This window comes from Melozone crissalis, unplaced genomic scaffold, assembly GCF_028551555.1.
Source record: "Melozone crissalis strain CALT ecotype California unplaced genomic scaffold, PUWL_Pcris_2 ptg000026l_1, whole genome shotgun sequence".
NCBI lineage: Eukaryota > Metazoa > Chordata > Aves > Passeriformes > Passerellidae > Melozone > Melozone crissalis.
In genome coordinates this window covers 3,894,801-3,916,364 of record NW_026535804.1, presented here as the reverse complement: position 1 = coordinate 3,916,364, position 21,564 = coordinate 3,894,801, and the positions used below count along the sequence as shown (strand labels likewise).

The following is a 21,564-nucleotide window of genomic DNA, read 5'->3' as shown; positions in this document are numbered from 1 at the left end:
TCTTTCAGTACATTTGTTATTTGGATTATTTTTCTCTTAGTAGAACCTGGCCAGGTGGAAATTACCAGAGTTGAATCTCTTAAGAACCTCCAGAGCTGGCTTGAACAGCATGTAACAATGGGCTGTGTTAACTGTCTTTGAACTCGGGTTATTAACACTAGCATAGTCCTGGTTGGGTTTTTGTTATTCTTGTTGTTGTTGTTTTTTTTTTAAACCAACCAGGTTGAGGTTTTTTTTGTTGGTGTCTTTTGAAGTGTGACTGATGACCTGCACCAGTCCATTGAAACACAGTGCAGGGAAATGTGCCCTCTCAAACCTTTAAATGCAAGTCCCCAAAAAATCTTTTTGCAGTAAAGCCCTCTTGATTATCCTTTCTTTCTCCCCCATTCAGTTACATGAGCAGGGGAATCACTGGTGTTTCTGTAGTGTTGTACAGTAAAGCTTCATCTCTTTTCTCCTGGTTTGGTGAGATTGGAGACGTTTCACATTTATGAGTTTAGTGTTCTAGAGCCAGTGGTGCAAGCTGCCCCCAGTGTGGTGTTACCTGTCACACTCTGGTTTTTGCAGGCTCTTGGGGTGCTTTGCATTATGCAAATGGGACAGGAATGAGTCTGAGATGCTCAACATTCGGATCAGAAACCATTTGTAAGTGTCTTCCTCTTGTGTGTGCATGTCCTGCTAGCAGCAGGGAAGTGGGAGCAGCTTGCAGTTACAGAAAACGAGGAGCGTTCCCTTTTCTATCAAACATTCTCACCCTGAAGATCAGACACACTAAATACCTGTCCCTTTCCTCTTCAGTTCAAGATGTTGCTAGACAAAAGTCAGGAAAAACATTAAATAAACCTAATAAAAAAAGCACTGATTAAAACCATCCTTCTGCAGGTGACAAATCTCTGATAAGTATCATTGCAGTTCCTCAGTGGTAAATTAGTGGCTTAAATGCCTTAAACAGTGTTTTTTATCTTGTAGAAAACTGAGCTCTCTTGTCACACTGAGCCAAAATGTTGTTGGCTCTATGCACTGAAATTATCTTGATTTGTGCAGGGTAAGCTGCATTAATTTTTCTTTTTATAGTCAGTGCTGCTTTATAAGTGAATTTCTAATCTAGTTAAGAAAATGTCTTGGTTTGATTGCATGCAGTTGGATCAAGGTTCTGATGGCAAAAATTCATTTCTGCCAGGATGGTAAAATGACACTATTGATGCTGCTGTTCTTTTTGTGGGGAAGGGATTGTTGGTGTAGCACTGACAGGATCAGGTCTCCTCTTCTGGCTTCCCCAGGGAACCATCCCCAAATGAAATGAGTGATAAGTGCTTTTGGAAGAGCTGCATGTCTTCCCCATAAACGAGAGTTAAATTTTACATTTTAAATTAATAGATAAGAGGTGGGGCAGCAAGTTCTGTGTATGTACAAACAGGGCTGAGTCAATAAAGAGCTTTGTGTGGAGACCAACCAAATTCCTAATTGTGGCTGTGTCTGTATAATACAATACAAAATCACGAGGGCTGTGAGAGTGTGAACAGGCTTTTTGTGGGCTGAATTAAGACATGTTTTAAAATCATTGGCCAAGAGCAGATGCATGGGAACTGTGCTCTGAGACTTATGGAGTAATTAGTCTGAACTGACAGGTGAACCTGCTCAGGAAGAGATTGCATCTTGTGGCACTTCTTTTTTTTCTCGTTTCTCAGGTCTTTGCATAACTGTCCTAAAGTGCTGCTGAACTGTCACATTGAACCTCAGAGGTGTTGTGTTGCAGGATCTGACTTAGAGAGACTGAGGCTTTTACTGTCCTGCAGCATAGGGCTACATTTTTTCTGGGAAAAAGTTAGGAGCTGTTAGCTGTTTGAAAAACAATTTTCCACTTATCTTACAGCCATCAGTCTGTTTTTAATTCCTTGCATGGTTTCTTGCTTACCTCTGTTTCCCTTAACAGCATTACTTAATCCTGAGGCATCATCCTGAGACTATTTAGTGCTAAAATCCAGCATGCTTTTTTTTTCTTTTTATTTTCTTTCTAATTTTTTTCCTTAAGTTTCCCTATTGTTGATTCATGGCCAGCTTCCACTGAGGCAGGAGGACAGTAGCCACCATAACCACTCTCTTGTATATTTGAGGCTATTTAATACCTTCCCAATATTCATATCCTGAAGATACAGAAAGAAGAGTTAAGGGATGGTTCCATGCTGCATCTCTTGAATACTCTGTATTAAAGCAAGGTTAAAACTGTCCCTTCCTGTGAGTGCTTTCTGTCAGATGGTCACAGATGCAAATTGCTACTTGGTGTTTATCCACCCCGTAGGAAAAATCAATGAGCAGCCTCTGGTCATGCGCAGTTTTAAGATCTTTGTTTTTCAAATGGTTTGCTCTTTACTGCTGCACTCCCAGTTAAAGCATCTGGGAATGGTACTGGCTGCAGTCTCAGTAAATTAGTCTGTAATATTCTGCAATATATTAAAATTACATTGATGTATTACTTACTGGTTATGTAGTACAGATTTAGAGATTCTCCCTTCCAGTATGTTCTGTTAGAATTGGTTAAATAGGTACAAATCTAGCAAAATATTGACTTACAGCTATGGCAAACCTTGCAAAGCCCTGATTCTAGGAAATTGGCCTCCTGTTATCTCTGATTTCATGCTTTTTCCATCTGTCTCAAAATGAAGAGATTAGGGCTGATCCTAGCTATGTGTGTGAGGCAGATTATGGTAATCTTATTATTCTGATCTCATTACATTTAATCTCTAGATTTGAAAATGTCCTGCCTTTAACCCTTTCTTCAACAGCTACAAGAAATGTAATGATAGAAGGTGATTGAGGTGTGTTCTACAAACTTTGGATTAAATGTTTATTTTATCCTGAAATAGTAAAGCTTTCAAAGACTTTGCTACTTGGAGTCATACACTTTGGTGGTAGTGGTTTGTTGTTTGGGAGGTTTTTTTGGTTGGGTTTGTTGGGGTTTTTTTGTTTGGGGTTTTTTGTCTTAACAGTCTAAAATGATGGGTAGATCAACTCTTTTGAGTTACAAAGGATGCAATTCACATATGACAACAAATTAGTAGTGGATATTACAGTTCAGAAGATTGGGAAATTCTTAGTTCCCAACAGGTCAGGATTATTTTATTCACTAGCTTTTCTGAAATGAAATGGGATTTTCCAGAGTTTTGTCTCAGTGTGTGATACACAAAAATATAAAACTTCATGGAGTGTCTCCTCATCTTCTTACAAGAACATACAAGTTAATGCAAAATGCTGGAAAGTATGTAGCTGGGTAGTTAAAATGCAGAAGGAACAACTCAAATGGAGCATGAAATTCCCTTTTCCTTATCTACAGCTTCACTCTGGTCACTGGCAAGTCATTTCAATTTAACTGTCTGTAAAGGGTTAACTCTGTAGTTTGTGACAGAGGAGACTTCTGCACTGGACTAACATGTTTTACTGAACAAACATTGTCAGGTGGACTTTGAAGACTACAAGAGCTCTTTGTCTGAAACCTGGGGAGGAAGCTCTGTGCTCTCTACACAGTTTTGGGCATCAATTATGAAACAAGGGTTATTGCTTCTTTAGGTCTGGAAATGAAAAGAAAGCAAAAGGACAGCTGGTGGTGGTGGGAGGTAAAAAGCAAATGTGATTCTGTCTTTAAAAGCTTGGTATTTTATTGTAACTCCTGTTTGAACGGTTTCATAGGATAATTGAGATTTCATTGTACTACACTGATGGAGTTCTGGATTAGATAGTGAAGGGAATTCTTTTAAAAGCATTTGGATATTGCTCTGATTATTCTGCTGGTCATCTTTGAACATGGAGTGTATTTGCCAGTTCCCATTCTGAAGCTTCATTTGGAGAAAGCAGAAAAGATGTAATAGTGCTTTGAGGCTGGGATAGGAAGAAGCAAGTTCCTTGTGCTCCTGTGTTTGGTCTGTCATTTTTATAGGTAATCTGAACAGTGTTTTTCTGTACAGTGGTGCTAATTGTTACATCAGGTTTTGAGAGAATCTGCAATGCTGGAATTTAACTGAGGTTGTTCCCTGGGTGCAGTACAGGGACCACCTGAGCTTCTCCTCTAGTTGTAATTCCACCCAACTGATGGAACTACACTGGGATTGAGCAACTTGGAAAAAAATGAGCCCTTGAAAATGATGTATGTTTGTTTTTTTCTTTCACTCTGTCCTGTCTTGACTTACTCCTCAAACACTTGGGCCAGCATAGCATGGGGATGGAGAGTAAGAGGTGAGGATGAATGGCTGGAGGGAAGAAAATACAGGGAGAAGCTGAACTAGGCTCTGTTACAAACTCTGCTTGAGGAGTTGTGTCTTGGGCTTTACAGACAGGACACTCTGTGTTGAGTGTCATTCATATTGTGGTAGCACAGACATTCCTAGAGTTGCACTGGGAACTGGACATGGGTTTAGGTTTGATTTTGTTGTGGTTTTTTGTTTGGGGTTTTTTTTCATTCAGTGGCTTTTTTTGTTTTGGCTTGGCTTTTTGGACTTGTGTGGGAGTTGACTTTTCTGTAATGTTGTTTTAATTTGCTATAAAGAAGTTGTGCTAGGTGCACTCCCGTGCAATTTGGATCAGCCACCCCAAGCTGGCGTGGATGGCAGTCTCCATTCCTGCCCTGGGACTGTGCATTTGGCCAAGTCTCATGATGGCAAAGCAGCCCTTTCTTTTTGTAACTTGAGCTATTTTTCTTGCAGTTCTCAAGAACTCTTTAAAAACTTGCCTTACCAAAAATGCTCCTTCTATTGTGCATTCACACTGGGTGGTGATGGTTGTTTTGCTTTAAGTGCTGAGTTGCTGGCAATGTTTTAATATATTTTTAGATAACAGTGAAGTATTTGTTTTTTCAAATGAGAGGTAGGAAATTGCAAAGAATAAAGAATTGCATGAGCTGGCTCAGTGATAGCAAGCCTGTTCCATTTGGGGTAGTGGAGGAGGAAGGGGGAATAGCTGGTGAGGTAAGAGCTGGTGCTGTGACACTCCTCCAGTAATAACTGCAGCAAGGAGCTGTCAAGGGTGGAAGGAAAAATAAAGATGTTGAGAATTCATGTACTTTGACACTTGATATGAATCATATCTCCTCTGTTGTAAGGGGAGGATAATTCATGTAAGCACTGTGAACCCTTCCTGTGGCAAACACAAAGCTTTTCTTCTTTTCTCCCCTGAACTTGGTTCTTGGCAAAGCAGAGCGTAGATTGCAGTCCCTTTAGTCCCTTTGAGACAGGGGCTGGCTCTGTAAGCAAGATCCATAAGACTCCAGCACAAAATTCTAGCAAACAGAGTTGTTGAAGCCCTGGATTGATGAGGCAAATCTTTAATTTGTGGTGTCTGTTGGTGTAAGGCAGCTGCAGTAAGCCTTGCATATGAACGCCTCATGCAGCCTGGAGACTGGATGATGATTTTCCATAACTCAGTAGAAAAGTAATGAGGCTTTCTAGATTACTTTAAATACTATTTTCTGATCTAACTATCACTAGTTATTATTTTCCATTTTGTGTGTGAAGTCTGCTTAATAAAAATCTTTGTCCTTCCATCCCACAGGCATTTATATAATTTTGTTTTCCATCAGTAAGCCTGGGAAATGTTATGGCCACAGCTAAATTATGCTTTTCCAAAGGTGCAGGTGCAACTGCTGTTGCCCATCCTAACAACAATAGGAAAATGTATTTTTATAAATTTATTTATATATTAATTATCTTGAAATATATTGAAACATAGGTATTTTGTAGGTATGTATTTCAAGAGGCTTCTTTGCACAGACTGACAGTAGTTCATGCAGGGGTTTTCAGACCCTGTCTAGGATTTCTTGGCACTTTGCAGCAATTGTTCAAAAAATGGTGTGAGGTCCTTTTAAAAGTAACTTTCATTTTTCACCTTAAAATGAGATTTCAACAACCTTTATTTCACTCTTCTCAGTAGGCTGGGCATTGAAATGCACGAATGGGGAGGTCAGGACGTATTGAGAAATTGGGGGAAATGCAGTTCAAATACACGGTGATAATACTATTCTTAGATCACTGAGGCTGTGAAACGTTCTGGGTGCTGAGAGGAAACGGCAGCTTGAGCTTCATTGGGCAGTGCTGAGCCTTTGCAGCTGGGGCCTGGCCCGGGTGGTGCTGACATTTGGGGCAGTGGCTCAGGGTAGTGAAACCTGGGCTTTCCCTTCCTCTGTACTTTCCAATGCAAATTGCAGAGTATGCCCCGGGGACAGGCAGAAAAGTCCGTGTGGCTCTTAAGCATGAAAGAAATGAGTAAATAGTGATTATCAAATTGTGATTGTTCAGTTGCTGCAGAGAGGTTATTGCAGTTAATGCTCCCTTGACGTTCTGTGTCTAAAAGGTGTGAGGTTTGTGCACATGTAATTTTGTAATTTCCAGCACCATAAAGCCCTGCTTTCTCCTGTGTGCAGTTTTGCATTGTGGTAGGATGGAAGGGATGATTTTTGCTCTGCACCTGGGTGATGTAACCTGTAAAGAATTAAACTTCTCAGAAGGACCAGCAGCTGTCATTGTTGACAGTCCAGAGCACAAAAAGAGACTTGATGGATGGGCCCAGCAGCATTTCTTGTGTCCCCCTGAATTTTAGAGCTGTTTCATGCGTGAAGTCTGAGCTTTTTCTGTCTGCACTGCAGAAATCTTTAGATGTGTCTTGCCAGGATCCATTAGCTTGACGTGGCTGGCTGACATGCAGGTGTCACTGACCTGACTCTCCTTTCCATCTTTATCCATTAAAGGGCCCAGCTTGTATACAGTTTGAAAAAAAGAGCCCTAACACTTGTGCAAATAAGGCTGTCATCAGAAAACACAAATACATCTAGGTCTCAGCTGAGTCACTTGCTCCTGCTTCCCCAGTTCCCTTCCTCCCACTTGCAGTCAGTGAGTTCTGAATTTTTGTTGCCCCAGAGCAGGACTACCCACGTGCTCCTTCTTGAGCTCTTGTCCCTTTCTTCCCCTAATCTGCTGGGTTTAAATCTTTGAGCAAGTGGAACTGTTCTTGCATGTGTACATTTAGAGGTGGATTGCTGCAAGAATTTTGGAGAAGCTTTTTGTGTCCCTTGAAACTGGAACCAAGGGTGTTTGCGTCATGGCAGTGCCCACTCCAGCAGTCCTGCCCTATTCCTTTCCTTCCTGTCTGCTCTGTTGCTTTGCTCCCAGAGCTCTGCCTTGCGCTTTCTGTGGAGCCAAGCGAGGAGGTGAGAAATGCAGCACCTCCCTAAACTCTCCTGCACATCAGTGCTCCAGCGTGGGGGACTGAGCAGGTGCCTGGGGAGCACAGGTGGGAGGGTGCAGCCATTGCATCGAGCAGCTCCCAGAGCTGCTGCCAAACTTGGAGCCACCCTAGACTGAGAGTGTGGCCTCTGAGCTTGTAGCTGGGTAGGAATTCCTGCTCAGGAGTATGAATTCCCAAGTAAGGTTGTTAATTCCAAGTTCAAGATGTGTGCAGTATCAATATTAACAGTTTGATTGCTGACTGTGTTGAGAGATGCCTGCAGTTATCCTTATTCCTAAATAAAGGCTTAAATCAACTAGATTTAAATCTTCTAGCTCTGTGTTTAGTAGAATAAGTTTTTATGCCTTTCAAGGCATGATTTAACTGAAAAAACTGAATTTTGAGGACCATCAATAAGAGATGCACAAAAGTTCAGTAGTATAACTACAGTGTTGCTTAGTTTTCTAAGATACATTTTTTAATATGTCCTATCAGGTGTAATTAACCTAGAAAACTTTGTCCTGTAGATAATTAGTTTTCAAACATCATTCGTGGAATCTTTCTGACAAAGATCCAAGTAAGACAATTTTACATTCTGTAAAATTTACAATGCTAAAATATATTAAGCAATCAATATTGAATAAGAATATATGCTAGTAGAATCCTAAAGCTTTTACATTTTAAAACCAGATGAAGCAAGGTTGAGGTTTTTTTTGCTCTTTTAACTTGTCTGCAGTGTAAAATGAAAGTGTACTGAGTACTATAATAAAACAGTTTAAACAAAACCATGCATATAGAGAAAAAAAAATTAAATATTATTTCTCTTGTAAGTACATGCCAGTTGTGCTGAGAGCCTTTTTTACCCCCCCCCCCCTTGCTTACATTATTGTCATTGATAGCAGAAATCTGCCTGTTTTGATCCTTAGAAACATGTTGGAGCCTTTGCTATTTGGAATAGCCTTTCACTAGAAAAAACTAGAGCAGCTGCAACTCAAGTTAATTTGCTTCCTTTAGAAACGAAAACTGATAGTTGGTGCTTTGAATTCATGTAAAGTTTTTTTTTAAGGCCTTTATGGGGTTGTACCTTTTCTTAGTGTGCTTTAAAATGCAGCAAATAATGTTTCTAACTGTACTTCCCACAGAAACATAGTTGTGTTTTGGACAACTTTTACATTTTTTCCCTTCATTTTTGCTTTGTAGTAGGCAGTGTTGATATGTGGATTGCTTCTCACCAGATTGTCTGATGATCAGTGCAAGGCATGCACGTTTTTTCTTTTCACTTTTTCCAGGTTTTCTAAGTACATCATGTTGTTAATCACTCAGACTTAGCAGTGCATCTTGGGTTATCAATCCTGGTTGTCATAGAATCATAGAATATCCTGAGTTGGAAAGGATCCACAGGGATCATCAAGTCCAGCTCCTGACCCTGCCTGGGACAGCTCCAGGAGTCACAGCAGGTGCCTGGGGGCATGGTCCTTGACCTGTGGCCACTGTCATTGTCAGTCTGTTTTTCAAGCACAGTGACCTCATCTAGGTGGCACCTCCTGTCATGATGGGTTGAAGAAATGTGAAAACATGAAGATGTTCAACAAGGATCAAAGAACTGGTAGAGTTGTAGGCAGAAATAATCAACTGCACCAGTGCAGGACAGGGAATCACTCACTTGGTATCAGTTCCTCTGAAAATACCCCAGACATTACAGTGGAAAATCGGTTGAAATCACAGTGATGTCTCCTCATGCTGAGCTGTACAGACAGGGCTGTGATACCTGCCCACCATGCAAAGTAATTCTTAATCAGTGCATGTAAGGCTGTGGCTGGGGAGCTCTGTAGTTTGCTGTCCACAGGGCTGTGCAGAACTGCCTTCTGGTCACATACCCTAAATTTCTGAGCAAAGATCAAGTCCAGCTTGTCCCACTAATAATCATCATTCCTCCCACCCAGCTTTTCCAGCACTGGGATCAAGGTTCCTTATGTAGTGTGGTATTTTTACAGGATGCCAAGTGTTCATAATTAGTTTGTCTCCCTTAACATCCTTTTGGACTTTACCTGCTGTTATTTATGTACATCACAGCCCCTCTGTTGTGTACAAGCATTAGAATGGTTGTAGTGGAGAATGCCCTACATGAAGCAGTTGCTGGATGTCACTCCACTAATAACTATTCCTGTCTGGTTAAAAGTGATATGTAAATTGTTGAGTTTCTGTGCTAGGGAAAGCAGTAATTAAGAGTGAAAGTGCTGGAGTGGAGTGTTGGGTCTGGTGGTTTCTTGGGCAGTGAAGTGTAGCAGAGGCAATGGTACACACCCTCTATTTAGAACAGAAAGGACAGCTGTCCTAATTTCAGCATTTTTTCTATTTCATTCTTGATGGAGGAGTTTTGAGAATTTTATATCTGTAGAGGTTTGGGGTACCAAGCATGAGGTGATCGAGGGCTGGTTGTTGGTGGTGCACTGCCCTGTGCTTCATGCAAACCTTCCCTTGTCCTCCAGGGAATGTTTTGGTCCTTGACTGTGGTAGGTTCCAAGAGAATGTGTGGGACAGCCAGGCAGGAGCTCTGCCTTCTGCTGCTGCCTCTGCTTTATAAAAACAGAGGCACTGTCCATGTCTCTGGGACAGGTGTATCTGCTTCCTCCTGAGATGGTGAGAAATGCATTCTCCAGCGCTGCATTTTAATTTTAGTGGGAGATAACAGGACAAGTAGGACACATGCAAATAGAAGTAGGAGCTGCTGGGTATTCAAATAAAATTGTTATGCAAAGCAGGTTACAGAATGGATTTTGCAAGCTGTGAATGTCTGACCTATGGGCTGTCAGGCATGTGTATTTCCCCAGGGTATTTTCAATTTTACTGTAGTGACCAGCTTCATTTGTGTTGTAAAGCTCTAAAAGGACAAACACATGCTATGATTGCTTGTTGTTCTTCATTACCTTTTTCAGTTTTTGAGACACACTATCAAGTCCTGGCTTACAAGGGAGCCAGCACAATGACAGAAGTGCAGAAAGTGAGAAATGTATAATTTGGATATGCTTTGCAAACTGCCACAAACGCACTGCTATTTCTGCTGTTTCTCTGTTAAGCTTGAAAACAATTCTGAAACACTCTCATTGGAATGTTTAGTAGCTCTTTTTTATTATTTTCTGCTAGTGACTTTCAGCCTTCATCCCTCAGAGGATGTCAAGAGCTCTTACAAAAGCTTCACAATTTCATTCCAGGACTGAAAGGTTGCAGTGGGCTGTACTTGAATAGATAGTTTAGAGCACATGATAACAGATGTGTTTTATGCTTGGTGTTCAGGCTAAACTTGAAGTTGCAGTTTGAAACAGCCCTTGTAAGATGACCTGGAATTTATAGCACTGGTGTTTGCAGCAGATACAGGAATAGAAACCAGGAGACCTTACTCTGACCTGTAGGTAAAAAGACTCCTTTCAAAATTTTTCTTCTCAAAATTGAGGCTTTATTTTAGGTGCTTAAGGCAATGTGTGCTCTGTTCTTTATGTAGACATGTGCATATATGCACTTGGGTTGTTTTGGAGTCTGGTTTTGGATTTTGAACCTTTCCCAGATAGAGCAGGTTTGTACTCAGAATTCAAGGCTGTTTTCTTTCCTCGGGAAAAAAGAGGGAGGATTGCACAGAGCTCTCTAGCTCCAGCACATGACCTGTTCTTCAGTTTGTGCTTCACCACAGGTGGTTTTGCTGGGACCCTGTTTAATCCTAAATTAAGCAATGCTAAATAAAACCTCCGTGAATAACTCATTCACAAGCAAATGCCCATCCCTACTAATACCTGAGTGAATTAATCCACACTGCACAACAGAAAACTGCCCAAATGCTGTGCTCTTCAGGGCTTCCAAATTTGGTGTGGATTGGCTTTGAGATTAAGGAAGGATGTTTTGTCTTCTGTTTCCTGATAACATCCTGAGCACTACAGCTCGTTCTGAAGGCGCCTGTCCTGGTCTTTACTCACTGTAAACTAACCCGTGGTGTTTGGGGGAAAAACAACACTCCCCTTCCTCTTTTTAAGAAACTGCTCTTGTGAATCCCTGAGCATTCTGCCCTCCACATATTCAGGCCAAGCTGTGGAGCTCAAGCTGTGCTAACAAGCTTTTTACTGGTTTGCACTCCATTTTGATCAAGCACTGGAATGAGACTGTGCATTGCAGCATCAATTGTTGAAGTAGTCCTTACATTATGAAGTTTGTCAGAATTAGTGTTTAAGTACCATAAAAGTTGCTGAACATCAAATGAATCTCATTGCTGAGTCCCTGCTGATTCAGAAGCACTTGGGGGTCTTTGAGATGTGGAAAGCCTAATTAGAATGTGAGCTGTAGCTACTTCAAGCTCTGTAAAGCTATTTTTATTTGAGGTGTAAAATCATTAATAGTGATTTTTTTGCTTCAAACTGCCATGCTTCCTGTTAGGGAGATTTTCCATCAACCTTTTTGAAAACAGATTATTTGTGGTATCTACAGCTTAACCTTTATCCAGGTGGTAGTAATGGGAGGACTAACTTGAAGGGAATCCTGTAGTCACTGGGGCTGACATCTCTGCATCCACCACAAGAGCAGAGGCAGAACTGGCATGTTTGTTATCATTTTACCTCCATTTGTTTGTGCTAGTGGAAGCTTCCTACACAGAAGGAATGCAAGACCTGTAGCAAAGTTTCTTGAACTTGATTGTCTCCTTTCAGGATCTCCATTAGACATTTTGGAGCTCACTGCAGTATACTTTAAAATACTGGGTTTTTTCTTTCCATATTTGTGCCACATGAACCAAAAAAGGTGAGCCATAGGGAAAGAGAATTGTTGTCTAGTTTGGTTTTTTTAGTTCTCTTTTTCCTATTATCCTTAATAAAAAACTCTTCACAGCTGAAGACTTTTGCCAGAGGGAACATGGTAGTACCAGACTGGCAAGGCCTGGGAGGCAGGGTGAGTTATTCTGTGCTGAGTTCTGTCCTTGTGGCTAGACTTGACTATGCCTCAGCTAACATCAAGTTGTTTCGAGTATTCTTGTGTTACCTACAAGAAAATAGAGGTGGTTTTGTAAAAGGTTGAATGCTAATTCCTCGCTCCAGTCCTCTCTTTGGAATTTTCTTTGTTACAACAGATTTTACTGTGCTTGCCAGCCAGTGCAACTGTGGATTTCTTGATGGCTTTAATCAGTGCTTCTATGGATTTGAGTTTGGCATGGTGAAATATTACATGGAATTGCAGTGACAACTTGTCTTTATCTCATGCAGTTAAAAATAACATCATTTCCTGTAATCTTACCCAGCTACTTCTCCCCATTAACCCTTTCAGAAGTTTAGGATAATTCTGACTTTATCTGTAAATGTTAATATTGCACAAACCTCCAGCTGTGAGTAGTTTTGTGCAGCAGATATGGAGGGCAATATTATTTCAGGTTTGAAAAGGGAAGCTTAGATCCTGGAGTGGCCTTGTCCTGTGACTTTATTGTTAGTTTGTTGTCTCAACTCTGTAATGTAATTTACTTTGGAGGAGTTTCCAGGTTCCTTCAAGATGAATGGAAATAACTTAAACATAATTTCTTTGCAAAGAAATTAAACACAGCAGAAACTAAAGACAGAAACTAAAGACCCAGACACCAGCCTTCTGCTTTGAGAAGATTCAGAATTTCCTCTCCTGGACTCTGCTTCCAGCTGTTGTGGTAAAAGTCTGTGTGTGTTGAAGCAGCAGTGTCACTTCAGATAAGACTTCTGACAAAAGCCACCACTGAGGCATGGGGAAGAAAGACCCCTGGACTTCATTGTGGTGGAGAGACTTTCTGAATTATTTGGAGTTTTTTGAGGTTTTTGTGCTCTTCTTGTGCCTTTAAAAAGCTGTGGGTGGAAGAAGTGTTTCTATAGTGATAATGGGAATTGAGGAGAGGGAGAATAAAAACCTGTATCCATAACACATTACTGCATTATAGAGCAATCTACATCCATTATTTAGGTATTATATTGTACTGCTTGGTAGTTGAGTGCAGTTTAAGGAACAATCTTTCTCTGGCTGTTTTCGTTAATATTTGCTCAGTGGTTGTTAAGCATTTCCACAGCTTTTTACATCTACCTAGAGAACAAGTATTCACAACCTTTAAGGATGTCCAAACATGATACTGTAGGCTTTGTTCTGAAAAATGTGGATATTTTGCATTTCCTATGTGTTATCATGATAAATTGAATTTAAGGAAAAGCCTAAAATATTTCAGCAGTGACGTGCTCTTGAGTCACCCTAATTGTCCAGTGTATCTTTATGTATTGAAAGTTTGCAGTTAAAATTAACTGTTCTCTGTGTGATGAGTAAATCAAGAAAAGAAAAACTGATTTGCTCTAGTCTGAGTCACAGTGTCATTTGGATGGGCAGATTTCCCCAGGTTTCTTTAAGATGCCATTCCTGCCTCACAGGCAGGAGATTCATTTGTTCAACACGAGGATGAGACAGGAGCTGCAGGTGACCAGGCCACGTCTTGGGTTGTCTCTGCCAAACCCTGAAAAAATGAATTTGAATGTCCTGTGTTGACATTTACAGTAAATTTGCAAATGTGAGAAACAAAACCTTACTTTTAAAAATTTTAAAAGGTTTTTTGAACCACAACAAGGGACTGAATAAGGAAAAGGGAGAGCACTGTGTGCTTAGCTGCAGCCGGAGGCACAGGCCTCACACTGTGACAACCCTTGTGCAGTCCTTCCTGCTCAAACCCTTCTGATGGTCAGAGATCAACTTTCAACATTACAAAATTTTTGTATAACAGAACTTTTTACATTCAACATTTGTGAGAGCCAACGTCACACTATGTATTTATTACACAGAGAACAAAAATGTTTTGTATTGGGCTATGGTGAACTTACTTTGTTGAATCCAGACAGTTTCCCTTCAAGCAGTTTTTACTTGCTGGTTTATATCTAGTTTGTAACTCTCAGAGCAGAAAAGGAGCCATTTTTGTCTGAAATGAAGAGCAGTGTTAAAGCACCTCTGCTCTAACACCCTCTCTGAGGGTAAGAGTCCTGCTGCCAAGGGCTGTTCCACCCTGGGACAAGTAATTTCCAGGCTTACAAATTCAATTGCAGAAGTGCTCCCTTTGAAACATTTGTTCACTTAATAAATTTTGTTTCCTGCCCTAGTTTGAGGGTCATGAGTGCTTTCCTTGGATTTTTTAGACTTTGGGAATGTTTTTAATGTGCTGCTTTGTTTTCTTTGTGGCGTTGTCAGCGTGACTTAGTGGAGGAGAGAAACTGCTTTGACAATAACAGGTGCTGCTGCAGCAGTTGTGTTGCGCTTTCTGTTTGTTAGCATGGTAAAAGTCCCAAAACCTTGGAGTTCAGGGGAAAGAGGAGTTTCAGCCAAAACTCAGAGCCCTCTCTGAATACATTTTTTTTGGGGATTATCTCTCCAAAACTGAAGCATGCTGATTAATTTGGCTAAATTCACAGCACATAATATTCAAGGCATTATATTTAGTTTCATGTTAGCATATGGGTGTCAGCTTGAGAGCTGAGCCAGATCTGCTTGTTATGTTCCAGTTTTGTGCCTTGTGTTCCTGACAGTGGTTTGGTTTTGAGAGGTTTGGGACTGGTGTACAATTCCCAAGGGAGTGCTTGGAAATACTCACTAGGTATGGAATTGAGCATGGCTGGGGATGGTTGCTCTGTGTGAGCTGTTCTAGCTGGAACTTGGGAACTGCCTTGCTGCAACTCTTCTGCGGTGCCTCTTCCCCATTTCCATGGGAACAGATGGGCTTTTGTTGATAAGAGCTGTCATCAAACTGGGAAACTGCCGGGTGCAGTTGAGCCACTCTTACTGTAAAGCAGGGCTGACTGTGGCTGAGGACATCACATGGCAGCATGGCTTCAAATGGAGGGATAAAAATATCCTTCCTCCTTCCTCCTCTCAGGCACAGATGCCCCAGTGTGAAAGGAAGAGTCACTCTGGCGTAGACCTGGTTGGATCTATGGCAGCCGTGGGATTGGATGCAGAGGAATGCTTTAGGTTTTGAGCTACCCAAAGAGCAGCAGTTTTGAACAGTTGATCTGAAAAGGTGCTTCAGATTCTTTGTAGATGTTGAAGGCTGTCCAGTTTGGAGTAGTGAATCTTTAAAGTTTCGTTTTGTTACTTAATTTAGTTGTGGTTTTGTTTTGTACTTAGCAAATTATTCAGAGCAAAATCTAGTGATGCATGTGATACTTAGATACTTAGATTAAATTTTGTAGCTTTGGTAAATCCAAGGAAATCTTACTGTAATTCAGTTAAGAATAATTATTTTTCTTAAAGTCATTGCACTGTGTTTTAATATCCAGATGATAAATTTTAATATGATTTAATATCTGGAAGTCACTTGGAGATATAGAATAGATGGATTTACTGGGTTCTTTTCATAAAACGTTTTGCAGTAAAATGGTTTAATTACTTAAAGTCAGTTCTTTCATTTCAGTGGATTTATGATTTATAATCAGAGAGCAGTGTCAGATGTAAACATCAAAGACAGATACATTAATGCACAAGATTCCTCTGTGTTCCTGAGTTTTCAGTTACATTTCCCTAAAGTATGTTAGTGGCATAATTTTTTTTGAAAGCTGAAATTTTACAGGACTGTTCTGCAGTTTTCATGATAACAGCTCCATAACTTCATAAGAACTACCAAAATTCCAGCCTTGTGCATGTGAGTGCAAAGTTGTCCTGAATTTCCTGAATTTAAGGCACTTCAGTCCAAGTCAGTTTTGCTTGGCTGAGCGTTGGGGGCAGCTCCAGGGGTGTGTGACCCTGGCAGAAGAAATGGTTTTGCAGATCTGTGTTGTGGAGATGACTCGTGCTGAAATGATACGGGAACATGGAGCTTTGGAGAGCAAACAGCGTGTTCTGTTCTCTCTGGAAGAGGCAGAAAGGGGAACCCAGGGGTGTTCACAGGGTGAGTTCTGTGCATGAGCTCTCCGGTCTCCAGCACAGGGCAGGGATCCCTGGCTGCCCGCCAGGGTGTGGATGGAGCTGTGACAGCTCCTTAAAGTGATCCTAGAAAGGACAACGGGCTGCAGATAGCGTCAGCCTGGGGGGGTGAGGCAGGAAAAGGTCTTGGGAGCAACCCAGCCGCTCATGGAGGGCTCATCGCTGCAGCACAAGTCTCCTGAACAGGTTGGATGTGCAGATATGTAGGCAGTTAGCTTACCCTGCCTTTAATCAGCTGTTTTTTATTCTGGTCACAAAGCTTTAATGCATCCCTCCCTCAGCACTGCTCCCTCACTGGCATTTGGCTTCAGGCCAGGCATTAATGAGTACCCCAAGCCCGATGTGATTTGGCTCCTCCAAATCTATTAGCATATCTTCAGAGCAAGATAAAACTCATTAAAATAATTTACATTTGGGCGTTAGAATTAATGATAACTTTTTAATACCTACGGCCGAATCCTCAAAACTATGGCACTGTCCTTCAGGTGAAACTACAATTTACCCATTCTTTCTGGAAAAAGAGCAGACTGCCAGATCCTTTAACTGTTCTCTGATGGTGATGAAACAAGTCTGTAGCATGATAAACATGAGCTTATCAAAGCTCATGGGAGACATCTCTGATAAAGGAATGCATGCCCTTGTGTAAGATTTGGTTTATTAGAAATCATATTAAAATATGTTGTGTTTGAGTTGTGTTCTATTGTGCAGGACTTTAGTGAAGGCAGCTTGAGGTACAGAACAGCCCCAAACAACTGATTCTTGGAAGCTATGTGCTGACATCTTTACATGACTGAGTTACAGATCTGGGCTTCAGCTCATGCCCTCCCTGGTCTCTGCACAATTCGCTTTTGCACTCCTGTTTTTGATCTCTGTCATCCCTGTTCAGTCTCCCAGAACTCCTGCTGGTGTCTCTCCCTGTATTTGATGCTGAGGAATCAGTCCCTGCCCAGGCTGCTGTCCCAGCTCCAAGGCAGACCAGCAGACATCAGCTGATCCAGGGCAGCTCTCCATGTGTGAGCTCTCACCTCAGAGCTGTAACAGAGCCATGCTTGAACTGCTCATGACCTGTGCTCGGATGGTGCCAGCTAAGACTGAACTCTGCTGTGCATGCCAAAGCAGTGCTTGTACATAAATGCATGGAAGCCCAAAGTAGTAACTGCACTAAAGACAGCTTGAACGTTTCATCCACATGTAAGGATTTGGGATCTTTTCAGTGTCAAAGCCTCTTCAGCTGAAAATATCCAGAAATGGGCCTTAAAGATGGGTGTCTTTGCTCCCCTAAGTTCTGTAGATGTGGCCCTGCTGCTGTGCTAGCTCCCCAGTGGAGGTGCTGGCACCCAGGGAATGTACATCCCAGCAGCCTCTTCCCTTGGAGTGGAGGAACATCCAAGTAACTATTAGCCCCTGTAATTTGCTGAGGAAGCTCATATTTTGCACTCTTTCATTTGCCACATTTCATTTCAGTAGGTTTTGAGGTTTTTCTCTGTCGTACATAGCAGTCAGTAGTGAGGCAGATCTAGGGTGTTGGTGTGTCAGTTTTGAAAGGCAGCAAGCACTGATCTTTAGAGTTTAATTTTCTGATGCACTCCAGTCAGCTGTAAGAATGAGACATGCACTTGCAAATTTTTGTCTGGTTTTACTTTTACTTTTTCCTTTTTTTTTTAATTTCCTCTCACGACCCTTGAAATAAAGAAACATAATGGCATAGCAAAAGAGTTAGCTTGAGGGTTTGTTGGATATATTCTCCATAACTCTGTGTGTGTAGTATGTGATCTCTGGATCTGCCTTCGTGTTTCTTTCTCTTTGCATTTCCTCATTTTCCTGCATTCAGGCAATGCTAATCATGTGATTGAGGCTTTTTTTGTGTTGACGAACACAAAATCATCTTCAGGAGAGGTAGTTTCAAGCAATAGCATGGTTTTATTTACAGAACATAATAAAATATTGGAGGGACTGCTTTCAGTCAGTGCACCAGGCTTGCCTGTTGCAGCATACAAGTTGATAGAAATTCAATGAAAAATAAAGCATCAAAGTTTTTAGAGCAAGTATGCTTTGAAATATCAATTTGTGCTTTTTAAAACTACCTTTTTATGTGGCTCCTCTCTTGTGACTCCTGATCTTTCATTCATGTTCAAAATTACAGCAAGAAAAGTATCCCCTTCAAAAATAAAAAGAAGGAATTTTGTTCATCTACGTTTGCTGTTTGAATGTGTTTAACTTTATTAATGTAAAAACTGCTCAACATAAATGGGAAGAATTAACCTGGTACCTTCATCAGTCTTGCTTGTATCTTGAATGTATCTCAAGCTTAATGTTTGTTTGCTTCCTTCCTTCAGGTTTTGAATGAAGAATGTGATCAGAACTGGTACAAGGCAGAACTCAATGGAAAAGATGGCTTCATTCCCAAGAACTACATAGAAATGAAACCCCATCCGTAAGTAGAGCTTTTGGGATGGGCTCTCCTGCTCTTACTCTGGGCATCCTCACAAACAGCAGGATGGCTTTCTGCTAAAATTTTACCTGATCCACTCAAATGTACAGACAGATAAAGGATGGCTGGTGAGTTGTGTGTCTCTGGCTGTAGTGTTTGCTTTAACTCCTGCCACAGCAGCTGCATGGCAGGGTGTTTTGGGAGGCCTTTCTGGTGCTTGCTCTGGTGGTTTTTACAGTCAGACAGAGCAATCTTGGAGTTAGCAGCCATAAACCAGCAGAAAATCCTCGAGTAGTGAGTTTGTACTACCACTGCCCCAGGAAAAGTGTCAGTGTTCTTGTGATGATTCTCAATTTTACTTACTGAGCAGCTAAGAGTAAAAATCATGGCATTCACAGCTCTGCAAAAGGTGAAGGGTATTTGGAGCTGAACTTGTAGTATGTCTGTCACATCCTGAGTGTAGAATCACAGAATTGTTAAGGTTGGACAGGACCTGTAACAGTCATCTGGTCCAACACCTTCCTCACAAAAAAGGCTGACCTCAAAGTGCTGTCACACAAGTGTTGTTGCCTTGAACTGCTGCTCCAAAGAGCTGTGTTTGAGTAACTACTTCAGACCTTTCCCCCTAGATGTAATGAACCCAGCCTATGAAAACTGTAGCATTTTGTGATTGGGTATTTTCTTTGTGTCAGTTCATGTGTTTCTGCTGTCTTCTGCTAAACTTTGGTTCTCCAACCTTTGAGATCCTGCAACATCTGAACAAGAACAGCAAGCTCTGGGTAACAGATTCAAAGGGAGGTTTAGGAGGGAGAAGCAAAACCTGTAATCAGGGGTTTTACAAGAAGCTGTAGCATTTCATTTGCTCACAAAAACTGATGATTAATGTAAGTGTTGACTGTCATTATATAATGAAGATATTGCAGTTAAATGCAATCAAGAATTATTTTTCTAAAGGCCCTTTTGAAATAGCAGAAGGAAGCTTCTGAGGGCCTGGCCCCAAGAAGGAAGAAGAAGTGTCTTACTTTAGGGCAGCCAAGTGGGAAGTGAAGCAAGGACACACAACAAAATTCTGAACATTTTTAAAGCTTTGTTTTCTGTAGTAACATGTCTGGTTTATCCTGATTGTACCAGTCCGCTGAGGATCACAAATCCACATTGCAATGTCTCTCATATTGATTTGATGCTTGTAGTTTCTCATGACAATTTTCCAGGCATTTGAGTTATCCTGCAGTGATGTCTCCTGTGATGATCAGTGTATTCTGTGATCCTCCATGGAGTTTTGTTTTAGAGGAATAGAGCTGTCTGTTTTTCACCTTTTTTGTATCAAAAGGGAATGAACAATATTTGAGCCTGCAAGTGGGTGAATTTGGTAGTGGTTTTAAGCATAGTTAATTTGATTTTATCTGAAGATGTTTTAAACTGCTGATGGCATCTGGATGGAGGCAGTGTCATGTGTCAGCAATGCTGAGAGTCTTAACTACTGTATTTTAACAACCCTGGGAAATGATGCAGAAGTTTTTATAGCATAATGTTGGCTTAGCTGTATTGCAGACCTCTCTAGTCATACAGGTCATACAAAAAGCAAACTGCAGGCAGCTGAGCAGTGAGAAAGAGAATGTTCCTTTACTCACAGTATCATTAAATTGTTTTCAAGAGGTTTTGGAAAGAAAGCAACTGAATATGGCTTTAAATCCTGTCCTAGGATCCAAAACTTAAATCTTCCAGCTGCACAGCTGGTATTAAATGCCATGTTTCTCCTTACTTGTATTTTGCAAATCTTACAGATCACTTTGTAACTCCCAGCAAATGAAGCTGAAAGGAAAATGTGGCACTTTTCGGTGACCAGACTTACCTAGGGATTAACCTGAAGGGTTGGTCTGAATTACCACCTCAGTTAACAAAGCAAAGACTGAGCAGAGCTAGGCAGGACAGAGAAGAGCTACAGGAAGCTCTGGGCAGGGAAGTTATGGTGAAGTCGCAGCAGCACGTTGCTCTGGAAGGGGGCAGGAGAAGACTTTGCTGTTTATGAAACACAGCATGGATCTGATCCAGGCTATCTCAGGTCTTTGTGTTTGTTGTCAGCTTGTCCTGGGGATATTGCTGAAGTCTCACTTTGCAGCATTGTAATTTCTGTGGAGGAGCTCGGCCAAGTGAGATGATTGTGCGAAGTGGAGCCGAAGGAATTGCCAAAGTGCCGATGGAGGGGAGGCTGGAAGCGATGAGAACTGTGCTGTACAATCAGGGCAGCTCCCTCTGGCTGTGCAGCATCAGCAGGAATGCCTGCTTTGCTTCTGCAGTGCTGGCAGGATGAGTTTCACCTGCATTACAGAGCTTGTTGGAGCCAAGCCTTGATTATCAGGCTTACCCTGCAGAAGAAAAGTTGTGGCAATGTCGTTGTCACTTTCCCTAGTTCTCCACAAGTGATTTTTGACATGCTGTGGTGTTTGTTAATTTTTTCAGACATTCTGTAGCAAACATATGTGCACAACACTTCTGCTGCTGTACAGCTGTGTTCTTAAGTAGACAGTAGTCCTGCAGAATAGCTTTGTTTCATCTCTGGGGTTTTCTGTTCATTTAATTCAGGTTCTTTTACTCTGGCTAATGTGGTAGTAAAGCTACAAAACTACAAGGAAGCTTAAGAATTGTGAAAGATTTTTAGTGAAGTGCCTCAGAAGCAGCTAGCAGCAGAAAACTTACATAGCTTGCCATTGTCACTTTAGAAGTGTTATTTCATTTAAAAAAATAGTACACTTCTACTTTGTAGTGATTCAGTAAAATTTAGGGGGAAAACAGGTGAACTGTGGAGGCTTCAGGAAGGATTCTATTAAGCTCTTTCAGGCTTTCCTTCTTACTTTATAGAGAAAGGTGAAGTTGTTTTTTGTTTGTGTTTAAGATGAAACTGTCACACGAGTAATTGAGAATTATTTGAGAACTAAACAGGATTAAGACACTTTGTAAACAAGAAATATGGCGAGATATCTAAAATCATA

General features: G+C 41.2%; 1 protein-coding gene across 1 annotated transcript in view; it reads left to right on the top strand.

Moving 5' to 3' along the window:
• The window catches only part of GRB2 (growth factor receptor bound protein 2), a 49,439-nt gene that overhangs the window by 20,118 nt on the left and 7,757 nt on the right, over positions 1-21,564 (top strand). The window contains exon 3 of the mRNA XM_054278721.1: positions 18,480-18,577. Coding sequence (XP_054134696.1) covers positions 18,480-18,577 — 98 coding nt within the window. The remainder of the gene's footprint in view (positions 1-18,479; positions 18,578-21,564) is intronic.